A 15,114-nucleotide genomic window follows, 5' to 3' on the forward strand; every position below is an offset into this window, starting at 1 on the left:
AACGGCAGCCAGGTGCGCCGAGGTACCCGAAGCCAAAACAAATCCTACCGCCGCTCAAGGCAGCAGTGAGATCCGTAATATTTTCAAGAACTCGCGATAATTAAATTGAATGCTAGTACCAGAATCCAACCTTTCGATTAAATTCAGCACCTGCACCCAGACAAATTCTCTTTACAGAAATTGTTATCCTAGAATACACAATGCTCAACGTACACACCCGAAGGTAGACGTTCACAATGGCATTCTTTATTGTACTGTTAGACGTATTCGCAACACAGCACCGAAGCGCCAGCACAAATCCATCAGAGCAATACGAATTTATCATAGAACTATACGATTACGCAAAGCATAAAAGTACGATACCATAATTTCTTATGCACAACTGATTGCTCAGCTGCACAACTTGAATTACCATAATCCCCTCCGGCCAGGCAACGAATTGCCTCGGATCGCCTCTTTCTTGAAAATAGCCTTCATGACTTCGGACCAGAGCTTGCCGAGGTTGACGAAAGCCACGACTACGCCAACGAGACGGTCGACAAAGCCGTCGAGGAGAGCGGTCCCGAGGGCTTTCGCGTGCTGACTAATTTTACGCCAGATGAGTTTGAATCGATCTGGTCGGTCGTCGAGTCAACCTTCTCTTCACGCTGGAATGATGGACGCGGGCGTAAGTCAAAGATAACACCAAACGACGCTTTGTTCGTTACGTTGGTCGTTTTAAAGCACTATCAAACGTGGGACAAGCATGCCCTCGACTTCGGCAAGAAGGCGCCGACGTTGGAGAAGATGGTCATGCGGGTGATCGAAACTGTCCAGCCTGTCCTGTACGACCACTTTGTGACGATGCCGACAATGACGGACCTGTGGGACAAGGGCACCGTGTTCCGCACCTACCCGTACGCCAAGGATGCGACCGATGTCAAGTTCCAGCCTGCAAACCGTCCAACTGGTCGTTTCGGAGAGCAAAAACACTACTTCAGTGGTAAGCACAAATTGTACGGGCTGAAGATCGAGGCGTCTGTCTCACCCGAAGGACTCCTTGTTGCCATGATCGCCCACGAACCCGGCTCAGTGTCCGACCTTACCGTGTTTGCGACCGCCACGACGTCCACCTGTCTGCCCTACGCAAGTTGGAGAATGAGACTACAATCAACGACAACGGCGAGCTCTTTCAAGACTTTCCTGAGTCGTGGGCGGTACTCGTGGACAAGGGATATGTTGGGTTGACGGGGATGACGCGAGCCATCCACCCCAAGAAGCGACCGGTGCATGGCGTTCTTTACCGGGCCGACGTCGAGTGCAACACCAACGTGTCGTCGGACCGGGTCATCGTCGAGAACTTCTTCGGCCGATATCGTACTTCAACCATTGTGTGGGGGACCAAGTGCTACGATTCAATCCAACGACTCACCTTTGCGCTGACGAACTTCCACTTGGCCTTGATGCCGCTCCGCCAAGACGACTGCCACCAATACCGTGCTGTTTTGGCTCGCTACCGGCGTATGGCGGAGGAGAACAATGCCAAGCGTGCGGCCATCCAGCGTCGCTACGTCGTGCGGAGAGATTGGCGTCGGACTCGCTGCGTTCTGGTGTTACCGCTCGTGGGTCGTTCATGTCTCCACGTGCAAGCAATCGTCGTTAGGCCAAGTAGATTAAATAAGCGTAGATTATACTTTTTTTATAAATAGCGGTCCATCATATAATCGGCCATATTAGCCTGAGTGAACCATACCCCGTCCGCTCTATGAAGTTAACCAGGCTCAAGCGTGGGTAGTACTCAGGTGGGTGACCACTGGGGAAGTCCACGTGCTGATTATTTTTTATCTTGAAATTTGTATTGTTTTTTGTAGATATCTTGCAAACGTCGTTGCTCAGGAACGGCTGGGCCAAAATCGCCCCACTTTAGCAAATCTGAAAGATGTATGTTCTAGCTAGTTGCTCAGAAAGTTTCGCAGGTTTATTTGAAGATTAGATTTGTTTTCAGAGTGCTTCAGCAGCGCAGAGCTTGACATCCGAGTTGCTAAGCAACGGCTGCATAAAAACCGACGCCACTTGTTTTGGTGGAAAGGGTCTATGCTGGAAAAGTTGCTCAGCAACGCAGCACGCCCAATTATTAAATTTGACCTAGTTACAGCGTTCTAAAGCCCGTAACTTCACACCTGGATTGCTAAGCAACTATCGGAGCAAAACTGACTCACCATAGCGCGTTTCAAAGCTAGTGGTATGTAGAACACTCTCCCAAAGTGGCTAAGGTTTTCAAGCTGATCTGAAGTCAGGAGAGCACTCTGAATATCGACTCTAGCAAACTTGACATGGCTGGATGGCGGTGTTCCAGATCTCCAAAGTTGAATTTTCCTCTTTCTACGTTTAGATATGGGTCAGGACAAACCTACCTCAGCTGGAATAAGAAATTCACCCGCTACGAAACACGTGGTGAGCAAGTGAAGTTGGTCACTTTTGGGCCATATTTTGGCGGTTATTCGAGATTTCAAACATGTTCTTGCCGGTCTTGACCTACCTCCGCCTCTGACGATGGTCCCATTGCATATATACACCCTTGACATAGAAGGAATAAGACCCATGTAACCAATTGACTTAACTAGCTGACCTTTTGTGTTTTGGGGGGTCGAAAATGAGTCGGTTATTGGCCGCTTTGGATACGTTGCTGAGCAACTACGTGCATGATTCTTTTTGGACAAGTTCGGTAACGTCAAACCACACGATTGAAGACTAAGTCTGCCGATTTTGGCCCGCTAATGGCTTCGCTATCTCGAAAATAGTGGAAAAAGACGACTTTTGGCACTTTTATCGGTTTTTCGCGATTTAGGACATGTTATTCCCCGTCCCCGCATATATCCGGCTCAGAGGATGTTCCCATACCGTACGCACACCTTGGACACATACGGGCTAACGTCTACGTATCCAATTGACTTGTCTAGCTCACTTTGAAAGATTTTAGGGGTCAAAATTCGGTCGGTTTTGGGCCGATTTGGATACGTTCCTGTGACACGAGGTGCATTTTTCTTTTTTGAATCGTTAGATAACATTAAAAGGCACATTCTGAGACTAAGTCTCGCAGTTTTGGTTCGTTGGTGCCTTCGCTATATCGAAATTAGTGGCCAAAATAGGGTCAGAGTCGTTTTTGGCGGATTTGAATACGTACTGGGAAGGACGGAATGCAACGCCCACTGAAGATATTTGTGTGTCACTCTTTGAGTTATCCAATCATACTCAAGTATCAAAATTGGTGACTCTGAATGGCTATAATTTAAATAATGGAAATCAATAAAAATGTTAGTCGGAAATCCTTCAGGTACTCATATAACCTCTTCTAATCAGTTTCACTATACTAGCTATTGAATGCTGCATTCGGTGATGTACAGTATCTTGTATCAACGCGAAGTTAGGGTGGGCGTTGCATTCCGTCTTTCCCAGTACTTTTGCAAAATGGTGGGCTTTCGTTCTTGAGATCAATAGATGGTATATAATGGCGTGATTCACATCTTGATCTAAAAAATATGACCCGTTAACGGCTTAGATACAGCGTGTCAAAGTTTGAATATCAAATTTCAAGTCTAACAGGCCATTTCGTCGATTCTTCCGAGCAGCACAGTTATGGTTGTAGGACGATTCAGATGTCGGCACATAGCTGGTTGAGATCAGTGGGCGATGTAGATTATACACACCGTCTCCGAAAACGGGGGCAGTTGAATTGAAACCCCGAAAAAGCGTGGCGGATAAGGTCGCCTGACTTCTCTACGAGATTTGACCCAATATTTCCAGCCGGAGAAATTTGGTCGCATTGAGGCCAGAAAACCATGTTCCGGGCATCCCAGCTTCGCTCCAACCATTTGGGCATGTGTCTTGACATTATGAAAGTCCTCTCAAAACGTAGCGTAGTCTGAGAAGATAATACAAGCTCACAATCACCTGAAAACCACTCATATTCGACCTGTTTTGAGCTCACAGAAGTTTCTAAGTGTTTGCGAGTAATTAGTATAGGAATTGGTTTCGGGGTCAAATTAAATACAAGTTCATGATGCGACTTCTACTGATATTACATTATTTTACTTTTATTAAAATATTCCGAGAATACAAAACGTAGTTGTTGTATTATAATAGGGTTAGTAGACAAGTGGTGAAATGAGACCTGTTAGAATTGTCCGAGTCCTGAATACCACATCACATGATCTTGCTCTCATACACAGCCTACAATTATCTCAAGGCTCCTTGCATCAACCGTCATCACAGGAGTAGAATATATCGCAACTCGGCGTGAAGAATCTACGCAGGGATTTTCGTGATTTCACCGCATCTGATTGGACAAAATTAGACAATTTTGAATTCGCAAGGTGACCTGCCTTGCGAATTCCAAAAAGAGACAGACACATGAAAAATAAAAATCATCAATACAAACTTGAAGATATATTTAATTGAAACTATACAATTTCAGAATTATTTATGGAATTCGCAAGGTGGTTCACCTTGCGCTTCATACAAAATTGCTTATTCCACCTTGCTTTTTCTGGTTAATGAGTATTTGAGCAAGCACTATAGGTACTGATCAAACTACAGTGCTGGCAAAAAGTATAAGACCACCCACCGGTTTGGACGTTACGTTACAACCACCTGAAAACAACGGTGCGCCATATCGTACAATTGATTGAATACGAAATTGAGGCCTGTAAGTGCAGCAACAAAGGCAATTCAAACATTCAATCTCACATTGTGTGCAGATTATAAAATCGTCGATGGCAATAAGTATAATACCACGTCAATAAAGTGCATCAATATTTGTCGATTACGATCCAAATTGCTCTCAATACTTTGTATTACCCCCCTTGAGTTCCAGACACTCACGCAGCGCTTCTGCATCGATTTCCACAGCTCGTCGATGAGGTCTTGGCCGATACCATCCCACGCCTTGAGAATGGCTGCAATGAGCTCATTTTTGGACGCAAATTGACGTCCATGGGCGTAAACTGCACGCGCAAGAACACCCCAAATATTCATTGGGATTGAAGTCTGGAGACTTTACCGACAATCTATGACGTGCACATTGTACTCGTTCAAAAACTTCTTGGTCTCCTTCGACGCATGGATTGAGGCATTGTTGTGCTGAAAATGCACTCGCGGCGATAATGGTAGTCGATGTACGGGAACAGATGGTCGGACAGCGTGTACACATATTCGCCGCTGTCTTGATTGCCCTCCAGAATACCAGGCGTCGACGTTCCCTTGGCACTAAAAGCGCGCCAAACCATCACACTTCCACCACCGGACTGCCGCTTGGAGAATATGGCCTTCTCCTTGCGGAGGTCATGCCAGTAGTACTACAGGCCATCAGGACCATCGAGGTTGAACTTTTTTTCGTCGCTGAAGACGACTTTGGACCAGTCAAGGTCGCTCCATGTGACCTTGTCGCATGCCCCTTTTTGGCGCGCAATCTTGTGCTTGTCCGTCACAGTTGGTGACGCAAAGGCCTTGATGTACTGGAGGTGCTTGGCCAGGTTGAGTAGTTGCCGGGCACGCCTAGCCTTAATGACACTCATCGACGAGCTCACACGAGTTGGATGCAGTCCGAAGAAGCCGGCGCAGGTCTTGGGCACTGACCTTGGGTGGCCGTCCACTACGCTTGTTGACATTGTAGCCCGCTGGGTCATGTAAGAAGTGTGCAATGGCACTTCGAGAGCGACTTAGAAGTCGTTCGCTCTCTCTGTGGCCTTTGGCGACCGCGGTAAGGGCCAAAATCATGGCCTGTTCTTCTTCCGTGAGTTTGGGTCCCGCTGGCATGCAAGGATGATGTTTTGAAATCAAGGAAAGGCGGGAATCGGTTAAACTCATTACGCAGAGCATAAAAAACATGGTTTGAGAGCTAAAAAACGCCTATAAGAGCACAATTGGCGTAGTGGTTTTATAGTTTTTGCCACATGGTTTTTTTTGTATGTCACGTTTTTTTTATGTATGTCACGTTTTTTTTGCGTAGCATGATGGGTACTTGGCGCCAAGTTGCGAAGAATGTCATGATGGTTTACAAGGCACGTTCGGAATGGTAGAATCTATCTCAATTTAGAGACGACCAAGTAGAATGTGCAAACCGGTCAAATTTCTACGTGGTCTTAAACTTTTTGCCAGCACTGTATATGTCAATTCCTGTTTTTCTCGATCTATTCGAGGATTATCGATCTTATTGCCAAAGACCGTTCATCACTGTATGTGATCATAGTGTGGATTTTGTCCCGTATATCTCGAAGTACTTCCAATATACCGGTTAATATGATCAGTAATTACGTTTTTGATTCAGAGGCCTAGTAAATTTATGTACTACTAGTAAATAGGATCATATACAGTACCAGTAGATTCGAAAGCAATTTGGCGTCAAGTCCAAATTTGGGTGAAATGCACAATAGTACACGGAGACAACCGATGAGCCTACTTCCCGTTACATCCCCCTTGATGGGTGGGTCTGTATCGCACAAGCAATGATGAAGGGAGGGGTAGCATGAAAATAAACGAATAAAGCTATACGATGACCCAGTAGTGTACTATATTATTTCCCGTACGAGTGCTTAGAATTTGTGTGACACGGCTACGGAGTCAAAATGCACACGGGGCACTTTGCATGGCCGAGCAGCCACTTGTCAATGCACCACGAATGGTACGTGTGAAAGCATGGCAGCACGCGCAGCTCTTGGCTGTCGGTGAAATCGCATAGGCATATTGCGCAGCTACTGGAGGCGTTAGTCCAACGCAAAGATGACTCTTGGCATACCGTTCAGCGCCATGGGGGGCGGTGGTGTTGGTGGATACTGGCGTATACGTGAACGCTGGCAGCTCCACAATCGTCGACGCCAGCATCCGCCCGTGCTTGCCCGTCTAAACGTCCGAGTTCGTTGGCTGGCATACATGGAGGGTCAATGAGAATAGGGATTACCTCTGCGTATTGGGATTCCAAGCGACGGACGTTGCGAAGGAGGGATAGAAAGCGCTAGGTAGCACGGATTAAAGCGTTAGGGAGTGGCAAGGGTACCATGTTGGTGGACGCTTGTTGTGGCGGCAGCAGTGGGCTAATGGCAAATGAGAATGAGGGAGAACTCCTCGATGTACCTCTTTGGTTTGGTAGGATCGAATCGCATGAGCTTTAATGCCAAGCTCTCCTCCTGGTCTGTATCACACGAGGCTACGGATATCAAACCTGGCGCGAGTGACTGGATCTTGCAATCCTTGACCACAACCTCATCCAAGGACATAGTCGGCTCCACCGACGCGGTGCGGGCGCGGGCCTTGGTTGGGATAGGCAATGCGATCTTTGGCCCGAGCTCCGTGGCCAGATTTTTCTTGGAACAACGAACAAGATCGTCGGCGTCATCGGAACCCTGCCCCAACTCCTCGGCCAACGCTTTGGCAGTGGCGGTGTCTTCGCTCCAGTACGTGGCCGCGCGCTTGTTCCACTTGGCCTGTACAATTGGAGTCACCCACCACAAGGTAAATGCAGCAGCGCTTACATTGCCGTTCTGTCCCACCACGCATTGACTCAACTGTTCTTGAACCCACTTCATGACAGATTTTATCAATGCGCAAATTCAACGTTCTGGAATGATTAATGATTTTTGTGGTGCTGACAATGTAAATTCCACCAATCAGATTGATCAAACGAATCGCTGATGGTCATGACGAGCCAATCAAAGCGCCGGATTGTATTGATTGTTACAGGTTTTGGAGCCATATCCGGTGATTATCCGGTAAGATCACCATCGCCTTCAAGATGCTGGTTGCAATGATCTCCTTGCGCACCATGCCGCCGGCCACCATGGAGGAGACCCAGCGGCTCCTGCCCCATAGCGAACCAGAGGCCGCCGACCCACAACACCACCGAACCATCATCACAAACCGACCCCATGCCTTACACGGCATGATTTCCATTGCCATTTGTCTCGTCGTTATCTGCCTCGTTGGTGGCGTGCACTGGGGAGCCGCGTCGGCACTCGTCAACGTTGCAACGCTTGCGCAGTCATCCTTCATTAACGATCTCACGACGCAGCTTGACGCCTATGACCACGTCACATTTCCTCTTGACTGCTCATTCCACCACTACACGCTCTCCGCAGACGACGATGGTCTTGCCTATGTATCAGGGGACGGCCGGTCGTTCCGAAGCGACCACACCAACTTATTTGGCCGCGGAGTCACGGGGAAGATCGTGTCGGTGGATGCCAACGCGTTTTTGATTCGAAGCAATGGCGAATGCTGCCGCTTCATGGATTCGGGCGACGAGATCCTTCTGCGGCCGAAGTCGTTTTACAACTACCGCGCCGTTGGCAACGCCACGTTCGACACGACCATGGCGACCTTGTGGTAACCTTGTCCTCCACGTTCGATTATTGCATGTTCACCACGCGCCTCATGTCTGTATCCTTCTGTGACAGGGTGGACCCCGAACAAGCGAGCACGTTCTGGCTCAATGCGGACGGCCTGCCATTGCGCTGGGATTACATCCCCAAGTCCCCCCCCGGGCGGCGCATAACGTTTGGGAAGATGATATCCATGGTCTTCGCCAACTTTACGCTCGGTCCGCAGGACAGAACCCTCTTCGATGTACCTGCAATCTGCACCACATCCCAGCGCTGTCGCTTTGATTAATGCAATCATGCCCACACTATTCTGCATCTTTCACCTGCACAAATCAATGTATAAAGGATCAGGCTGTTATAGTATTACTAGTAGGACGCATAAAATAGTTAACAGTTAGTTGGACAGCAATCTGGTGAGACTTTCTTGCACCAACAATTGTACTAACGTTAGTAGCAGTACGTCAGTGGTGCCATATTGCGTTGCAAGCGTCTACGAGGGCTCGACTGTATTTCTACCGTACATACGCCATATACATGAAAATACAAGAGATATACATATATACGAGTGGACATATATATATATATATATACCGCAAGAAACGGGTTGGACGGGCCCAGGCGTCGGTGGAACGCGTCGACCGTGCGCTGCACTCGAGCGTCATGCAGGCTTCGATTGATTTTGTCTGGTTTTTCAAGCTTGTATCGCTTGATGGCGGCAGCCAATTCCTAGTTGGTGTCGAAGCATGACCAACAAACTACTTGGACGAGGAATCCAGTACCCGGGCGCATTGATCCTCGGCAAAGGCCCCAAACACGTCCAACGCTTGCATCGCGCTGTCATATGGGACTTCGCCATGCACAACAACAAAGTCGTCGTCGTTTGGGGGGTTGGTCAAGTGTGATGACGGGGCTGTTGGGGCGGAAAACAACATGGCGTTGTCGGCCACGACTAGAGTGGCCAGCGCTTGGAATTGACGGATCCATTGGCCCACGGGAAGGAGTTCTTTGATGGCCACAGCTAGGTCAACCACACTATCATCAGTATGTGCATTCGACATGGAAAGCACAATTCATACTGTCGTGCAGGATGTGGTCGACCCATTTGGTTGCAAATTGAATGGCGTGGGGCATGCCAATCGTATCTTCGTCGTCTAGTGGCTTGAGCATGTGCTTCAAGTCGAGGGGGCACGGCGGAGACTTGACGCTCACGCTGTCGAGGACCGCCGCCATGCGAGCGAGGAGGTCGCCGTCTGCCGTCGCAAGCTTCCGTGGCACCGCCACCACCACATGGGAGGGGTCCATGACGAAGAGACGCCGCTCCTTGTTGTTATTCGAGGCGTCTTTGGCGCGGACAGTGGCGACGGTGCCGCCGCGGAGGGGTTTGAGGAGGACCTGGAGACGGGACTCCATAGCTTTGCAAAACGTGGCCAGTTGTGGCCGAGACAGTTTACGACCAGTGTCCACGGGGAAGACAAAGGATGTGACGGGCACGGATCGACCTGGAGCCAAGGGAAACGCGGCGGAAGCTTTGGACGACTTTGGTTGTTTGAGGAGATGGACCAGGCGGTGCTTGGCAGAGGAAAGCGAGCGGAAATGCTGCGTCTGCGATGTGCTCACCCGCGCGTGGTCGTGGACGACAAAAAGTACGTGGGAGCTAGAGTACAGAAGCAATTGCATTTGCATGTGATTGCGGCGGGACCGCACGGACGCCTCGTGAACTGACGACGCCGTGGACCACGTAGAATCGGGTGGTGGTGCGTGAGTACCGAGGAGGAGGATCATGTTCCGCGACTCGTCGTAAAACATTCGGACTCTGATGGAGGTTACTGCCGTGGAGAACGTCGTAAATGCCTGATGCCCGACAAGGCGGTTGGCAAATTGAGTTGCCGCGTCAACGTGATCGCCGATCACACCCACGACGACTGCAGGGCGTCCAATGGATGTAAGCATTGCCGCCAAGGCCTGCGAAGAACTGGATTCATCTGGTGGAACTAGCGGAAACTCTGTGTTCTGCACGAGGTCCAGCGGTAGTGGCGGCAGCGGAGGTGGTGGCAGTGGCGGTTGGGTTGCCATGCTGCAGTTGTGATTGATATTGCAACGCAACCGGATATTCCGTATAATTCTTTAGTATCCGAAAAAGATTGGCGTCAAAACGTGTGGCCAAGCCTAAAAATGTGGTAGACAAATCACGTTTTTCGAATAAAACGTCTCGTGGACCTATCCCTCCACTAACAATTGAATTCTAACGTTACGTCGAAAATATAATAGAGTTTTAATTTCCCTATGTGATTTACACTTGAAATCGGAGGGTGTTATTATATTATTTTGGACCCTTGGACATAACTCTGTCGAATTGAATTTTGTTATGAAACAATCCTCTTGAAACCCCTGAAAATATTTTCGGCCACGCCACTTTGAGGAGCGGTGCGGCGATGGGGGACAGCAGCAGAGGCGGCGGCCGCAAGCACAGCAGCCAGAATCTGCGGCCCGCACGAGGAGGAAGCGGTCATCATATACCCAACGCAGCACCGAATGCAGGCATTAAGAGTGGCATGACAGTCGAGGTAACGACCATACAGTCGACATGAATGTGGTCACCAACGTGGGGCCAGGACTTGAAACGCTTGACGCAAAAGCGCATGCAAGATTCCGCAATCGCTGCGGCAGCGGCCACGGCTCCCATCCACGTAGAGGTCTTGACGCCCAAGGCACGACCAACAATCAGCGTCCCACTGGGAACGCCACAGCGCGTCGTCCCGCCGCCACCCGCTGCGTTTACACCCAAGACGGGCATGTCTGTGCAGGTACTTGTCCAGCCGATTGCTAAGGAGCGACTAACGACCTCTTAGGAACTGAAACAACTGACGACATTGCGCTTGGCGTCGCAGCACACGCCAACCCATCAGCAGCAGCAACATCCTTTGCCATCCACGCCAACTGCCGCACCTAGCGCGATTAACCCCGCAAGGTCCAGCGACTACAAGTCCATGCTCCAGCAGTACTATTCGCGCGTGAATTCTCCTACGTCGTCGCCAGGAACCACGCCCAAGCGACTCGGTGGGCGGTCGTTCACCACCGATCATCCTCCTCCGACTAGTCAACAGTCTCCTAAAGTCGTTCACTTGTCCGGATCATCCAAGCCTGGGCAGGCCACGACTCGAGCCGCGGCGGTGAGCGCAGACTCGCGCCATCGCGCGCAGTCGATCGACATCCATGGGTACATGCAAGACTTTATCCCACCTCGCACCACACACCAGCAACAGCACGAGCAGCCGATTCAGTCGTTTTCCCCGCGGCATCTCGGCAACAGCCAGCGCCATCCCTACGACGCCATCCCCGACCCCACGCCATCTTTGGTTCGAAAAAACCAACCACTTACACACCTACTCTATAGACAAATACATCATGTATGTGTAGGGTCGCCAGGGGATTCACTTCGAAGCCGAGTCGTTCCCCCCGCCGCCCCCCGTCGACGACACCGGGGCCTTCTACGCCCCCACGGCCCTCCCGTCCTGGTCACCGCCCCCCATGCGGACCAAAACCCTGCACGACTCGCGGCCGACGCTGTCCTTGTACCAGCCCCAGTCGGGCTTTTATGCCGCGCCTGCCGCCGACGACTATGACCAACAGGTGCCCAGCAGCTTCCCCCCGCCGCCCCCAGGACTCACGCGTCGGCCGTCTATGACCGTGCCGTGGCAAGTGGCCGAGTCGGTGCTACATACCCCCCAGCAACCGTCGGGAAGGAAGCAAATCGTGTCTGTACCGGAAACTCCCTTCCACCAGTTTGCCCAAGCATACCCCCAGGCCAAAGGTCCCAACGGCGCCCCGAGTCCCCCTCGGAAGCCGCTGCATCGAGGCATCTCGGGGACGTCGGCGGCGGCGGCCGCCGCGGCCGCGGAATTGAACGCCGCAGCCCCCCTTGTTCGGCAATCTAGCAAGGAGCTAACGCAGCCGCAGTTGGCTCGCCGAGGCAGCTTTGGCAATGCTGCCCAAATGTTTCGATTCCGCCGGCGTAGCAAAAGCCGCCTGGACGTGGCGCGGGACTTGGCGTTGCTGGAGTTGAACGGTGACGACGTACGCCACATGTCGGCGGACGAGCGTGAGTTGCTCTTGCAAGGAAGCGGGGACGAGTACTATGGCCAGGAGAGGTATTCGACCTCGGATCTGGGTATGTACTCCTTATAGTGTGTTTGCGAGGCTAATGGGGTTGGCGGATCTAGACGACATGAAAGGATCGGACGATTTTGTTCCGTATTTCAACCACCGCGGCGGTCCGAAGCTGTCGATTCCGCCGCCGCCGCCCCCGATGGACGACGACAGCGACAATGATGAAGCGGGGCTGCCCATGATGAGCCCGAACGGCGCCAAGTTGCGAAAGGTGGCGCAGTTGGCCCGCAGCGGCAGCTTGAGCAGCGAAGACAAGACCCGCGTGAAGGATGAAATCATTCAGAACTCCCTGGTATTAATACCACGAAGCGGGAATCCTTTTCAGGGGATTGATGGTGTATGTGTCTATGTAGGGCATGATGAGCTTGCTGCCGGACGACTTGGCCTCGGCGCCCCCTGGCTTTGCCCCCCAAAGCTGGAGCAAACCAAAAAAGTCCCCCATCCGACCCCCCGGCATTGTGCGCAGTCAGTCCCGCGCCATGTCTGAAAGTTCGATGAGTTTAGAGGACCGATTGGCGCTGGCGGCCCAACGAGTGGCCGAATGTGTGGCCAAGGCGGACATGGTCGAGTTCCAAAAAGCGATGGACGTGCTCGACAAGCTGCGCCACGAAGCCAACCAGTTGATGCAGCAGTAGGAGGAGGTACAGTAGTAGAAATGTTCAAGCGACGACCTTTGCTATCTGTGTAGATAGATGTAACATGCGTGAATGCGAGAGAACAGTCACCAACCCATCAAAAGAGATGAACAACGACAAGGATGCACTTATGGTGGTGGTTTACACTGTACATATATCGCAATATACACCACTGTACTACGTACCAACTCCAGCCCTATAATGCAACTATATGTACTGTAAGCTAAAGTTACTGCAAAACGTTCAGTGGGGGAGTGCAATTTGGGTCCAGCAAGCTGCAAAAAGTGTATATATACACTTTCAAGTATCTTGTGGCCTCGTCGTTTTAATCTCTTAATGTTCAGGTCCCACGCGGGGTTTACAGTACTGTAGCATATCGAACGAACGAGTGACAAACGCCAAGTTGTTGGCACATCTGTACGTTCCATGTCGAAAGAAGAGAGCAACGTTCGAATCGAGCATTCGAATATCCTCATGGGCTTGTCTTCCATGGAACGGCGACGAGGTTTGTTCCATAATATCCGAGTCGTTGGACAAATGCGATACAGTAAGAATGTAAAAGCAATCTCAAGACGAAACGACTCTTTTAATTTAAAACTGCAAGGGCAGACTCGCAGGTTGCTATCGCACTGGAACAGCATGGCCACTGCCAGGTTGGTTGATTTTCCGTGGCTTTTCCTTGATATTGTGGGATCGCAGCAACTGGCGGAGCGCGTGGGATTCGTCCTTGTAGCTGAAGATGGAGGACGTCTCGTCCCAACAGTGCTTGTTCCAGTTGAGGACGACCGTGGCCCACTCCTCTTGGGTTTCGGGCGTGGAGGCAGCAAAGAGCAGTCGTTGGTCATGCTCGAGTTCCGGCGTAAACACTTTGGTCATCGCCTCCTTCTTGGCTTCGGTGCTTCGTTTGCGGCTCGAAATAACAAACCGATTTGGCAGCGACGACGAGTCGTTGCGAATGAGATTCGCGTTGACCTTGTTCCCCGAGAGTTGAAGCTCGCCTAGCAGCACGCCGCCCTTCCCGTTGTAGTATTGCAGCGTGCCTTCTTCGAGGATGCAGTACACGATGCTGCCATATTCGTCGTCGAGCTTGATTAGGTACCCCTCGATGCTGCCGCCATTTGCCATCCCGTCGATGCCGTGAGTTGAGAAGTGCCGATGTGTGCGGGTTGAGCACAACTTGCACTCCGGTTGTTGGTTCGCAACCCACGTTGGAATCCACCAATGGCATCGCGCCGACCTGTCGCATCAACGAGCGGAAATCTTAATTCTCGATTCTGATTGGTCGAATTATTTGAGGTGAGGGCTCAACCGAAGGAACATTCGCCGTTGACAATGGGATTAACCCAAGGATTTGGGGGATTAAGGACAAGGTTTTAAGGTATTTTACATCGTTATATACGGTAGCCGCATGTCGAACCGAATTTAAGGTATTGAAATAGTAAGGGCAATGTAGGAAAGTCCACATGAGAAGATGACAAACACAGAACAGTTCGGGAAAGATAAAACTAATGGTTGGCGCTGCGTTCCGTGATGGAGAGCCAAGTTGAAGTCGATAGACTGTGAGATTTATAGTGCTCTGTGACTTTTATGCGTCATCACCACCCTGTTGTCCTTTAAAATGAGTCGCCAAGCAACGACAACACGGCGAGATGGCTGGTTCAGGTTTGGGTTATTTCACTGTTAATTCTCTAGCAGCAAGGAATAAGCTGCATGGCATGGTCATACTTACTGTTAATTACTTACTGTGCCCTTGTGATTGCGAAATCACAGTACCTTACGACGTTGAAGTTCACCTTTTGCTAACGTTAGGGTAAAAGCCACGATGTGAGTTATATCAGCAAACCTTCGTGAAAAAATCAAACCTTCGCCTGAACATGAGTGTAATAGCGAAGTGAAAACTTTTGCTTGCCACAGTCTTAAAAAGGGGTCTTTGTACAGCCACACTCCCTTTCTGCGAAGGT

At 50.5% G+C, this 15,114-nt stretch overlaps 6 protein-coding genes and 1 non-coding gene across 9 annotated transcripts; 4 read left to right on the top strand and 3 right to left on the bottom strand.

The window, feature by feature from the left end:
* Positions 1-598: 598 nt before the first annotated feature.
* On the top strand, positions 599-1,651 carry H257_06107 (hypothetical protein; the record flags this gene model as incomplete). The annotated part of the gene is made up of 4 exons (XM_009831218.1): positions 599-667; positions 724-1,129; positions 1,177-1,553; positions 1,643-1,651. 4 exons carry the CDS (start codon positions 599-601, stop codon positions 1,649-1,651), a joined length of 861 nt encoding a protein of 286 aa, XP_009829520.1.
* A 52-nt stretch (positions 1,652-1,703) lies between these two features.
* On the top strand, positions 1,704-1,818 carry H257_06108. The gene has a single exon (XR_717102.1). It is a non-coding gene; the product is annotated as a 5S ribosomal RNA (ribosomal RNA).
* A 4,712-nt stretch (positions 1,819-6,530) lies between these two features.
* On the bottom strand, positions 6,531-7,588 carry H257_06109 (hypothetical protein). 3 transcript variants are annotated; one of them, XM_009831220.1, is made up of 6 exons: positions 7,506-7,588; positions 7,108-7,457; positions 7,031-7,067; positions 6,935-6,988; positions 6,773-6,876; positions 6,531-6,728 (listed from the first exon to the last, which is right to left on the bottom strand). In XM_009831220.1, the coding sequence occupies exons 1-6, from the start codon at positions 7,557-7,559 to the stop codon at positions 6,590-6,592; spliced, it is 738 nt and encodes a 245-aa protein (XP_009829522.1). In that variant the 5' UTR covers positions 7,560-7,588; the 3' UTR covers positions 6,531-6,589. The 3 variants fall into 3 exon arrangements, with proteins under 3 accessions (XP_009829522.1, XP_009829521.1, XP_009829523.1); XM_009831219.1 differs by having other exon boundaries at positions 7,108-7,588; XM_009831221.1 differs by having other exon boundaries at positions 6,935-7,067; positions 7,108-7,588.
* A 170-nt stretch (positions 7,589-7,758) lies between these two features.
* On the top strand, positions 7,759-8,728 carry H257_06110 (hypothetical protein). The gene is made up of 2 exons (XM_009831222.1): positions 7,759-8,355; positions 8,427-8,728. The coding sequence occupies exons 1-2, from the start codon at positions 7,766-7,768 to the stop codon at positions 8,638-8,640; spliced, it is 804 nt and encodes a 267-aa protein (XP_009829524.1). The 5' UTR covers positions 7,759-7,765; the 3' UTR covers positions 8,641-8,728.
* On the bottom strand, positions 8,692-10,429 carry H257_06111 (hypothetical protein). The gene is made up of 4 exons (XM_009831223.1): positions 9,428-10,429; positions 9,131-9,369; positions 8,943-9,077; positions 8,692-8,863 (listed from the first exon to the last, which is right to left on the bottom strand). The coding sequence occupies exons 1-4, from the start codon at positions 10,422-10,424 to the stop codon at positions 8,813-8,815; spliced, it is 1,422 nt and encodes a 473-aa protein (XP_009829525.1). The 5' UTR covers positions 10,425-10,429; the 3' UTR covers positions 8,692-8,812.
* A 324-nt stretch (positions 10,430-10,753) lies between these two features.
* On the top strand, positions 10,754-13,355 carry H257_06112 (hypothetical protein). Its single transcript, XM_009831224.1, has 6 exons — positions 10,754-10,915; positions 10,964-11,155; positions 11,201-11,707; positions 11,769-12,519; positions 12,572-12,810; positions 12,872-13,355. Exons 1-6 carry the CDS (start codon positions 10,784-10,786, stop codon positions 13,151-13,153), a joined length of 2,103 nt encoding a protein of 700 aa, XP_009829526.1. The 5' UTR covers positions 10,754-10,783; the 3' UTR covers positions 13,154-13,355.
* Positions 13,356-13,714: 359 nt separating this feature from the next.
* On the bottom strand, positions 13,715-14,360 carry H257_06113 (hypothetical protein). The gene has a single exon (XM_009831225.1). The coding sequence runs from the start codon at positions 14,276-14,278 to the stop codon at positions 13,775-13,777; it is 504 nt and encodes a 167-aa protein (XP_009829527.1). The 5' UTR covers positions 14,279-14,360; the 3' UTR covers positions 13,715-13,774.
* Between the last annotated feature and the right edge of the window lie 754 nt (positions 14,361-15,114).

Source organism: Aphanomyces astaci (genome assembly GCF_000520075.1).
Source record: "Aphanomyces astaci strain APO3 unplaced genomic scaffold supercont1.12, whole genome shotgun sequence".
Classification (NCBI taxonomy): Eukaryota; Oomycota; class Saprolegniomycetes; order Saprolegniales; family Verrucalvaceae; genus Aphanomyces; species Aphanomyces astaci.

Excerpts from the sequence above, each read along its gene's own strand:
- H257_06109 (XM_009831219.1), bottom strand. The coding sequence starts at position 7,559 with ATGAAGTGGGTTCAAGAACAGTTGAGTCAATGCGTGGTGGGACAGAAC. Across the intron at positions 7,068-7,107 it reads GATCCTACCAAACCAAAGAG|CCCACTGCTGCCGCCACAAC; the intron begins GTACATCGAGGA and ends ATTTGCCATTAG. Across the intron at positions 6,989-7,030 it reads AACAAGCGTCCACCAACATG|CGCTTTCTATCCCTCCTTCG; the intron begins GTACCCTTGCCA and ends CGTGCTACCTAG.
- H257_06110 (XM_009831222.1), top strand. The coding sequence starts at position 7,766 with ATGCTGGTTGCAATGATCTCCTTGCGCACCATGCCGCCGGCCACCATG. Across the intron at positions 8,356-8,426 it reads ACGACCATGGCGACCTTGTG|GGTGGACCCCGAACAAGCGA; the intron begins GTAACCTTGTCC and ends CTTCTGTGACAG.
- H257_06111 (XM_009831223.1), bottom strand. The coding sequence starts at position 10,424 with ATGGCAACCCAACCGCCACTGCCACCACCTCCGCTGCCGCCACTACCG. Across the intron at positions 9,078-9,130 it reads CCGAGGATCAATGCGCCCGG|GAATTGGCTGCCGCCATCAA; the intron begins GTACTGGATTCC and ends GACACCAACTAG. Across the intron at positions 8,864-8,942 it reads CGTCCAACCCGTTTCTTGCG|AAATACAGTCGAGCCCTCGT; the intron begins GTATATATATAT and ends TATGTACGGTAG.
- H257_06112 (XM_009831224.1), top strand. The coding sequence starts at position 10,784 with ATGGGGGACAGCAGCAGAGGCGGCGGCCGCAAGCACAGCAGCCAGAAT. Across the intron at positions 11,708-11,768 it reads CCGACCCCACGCCATCTTTG|GGTCGCCAGGGGATTCACTT; the intron begins GTTCGAAAAAAC and ends ATGTATGTGTAG. Across the intron at positions 12,520-12,571 it reads GTATTCGACCTCGGATCTGG|ACGACATGAAAGGATCGGAC; the intron begins GTATGTACTCCT and ends TGGCGGATCTAG.
- H257_06113 (XM_009831225.1), bottom strand. The coding sequence starts at position 14,278 with ATGGCAAATGGCGGCAGCATCGAGGGGTACCTAATCAAGCTCGACGAC.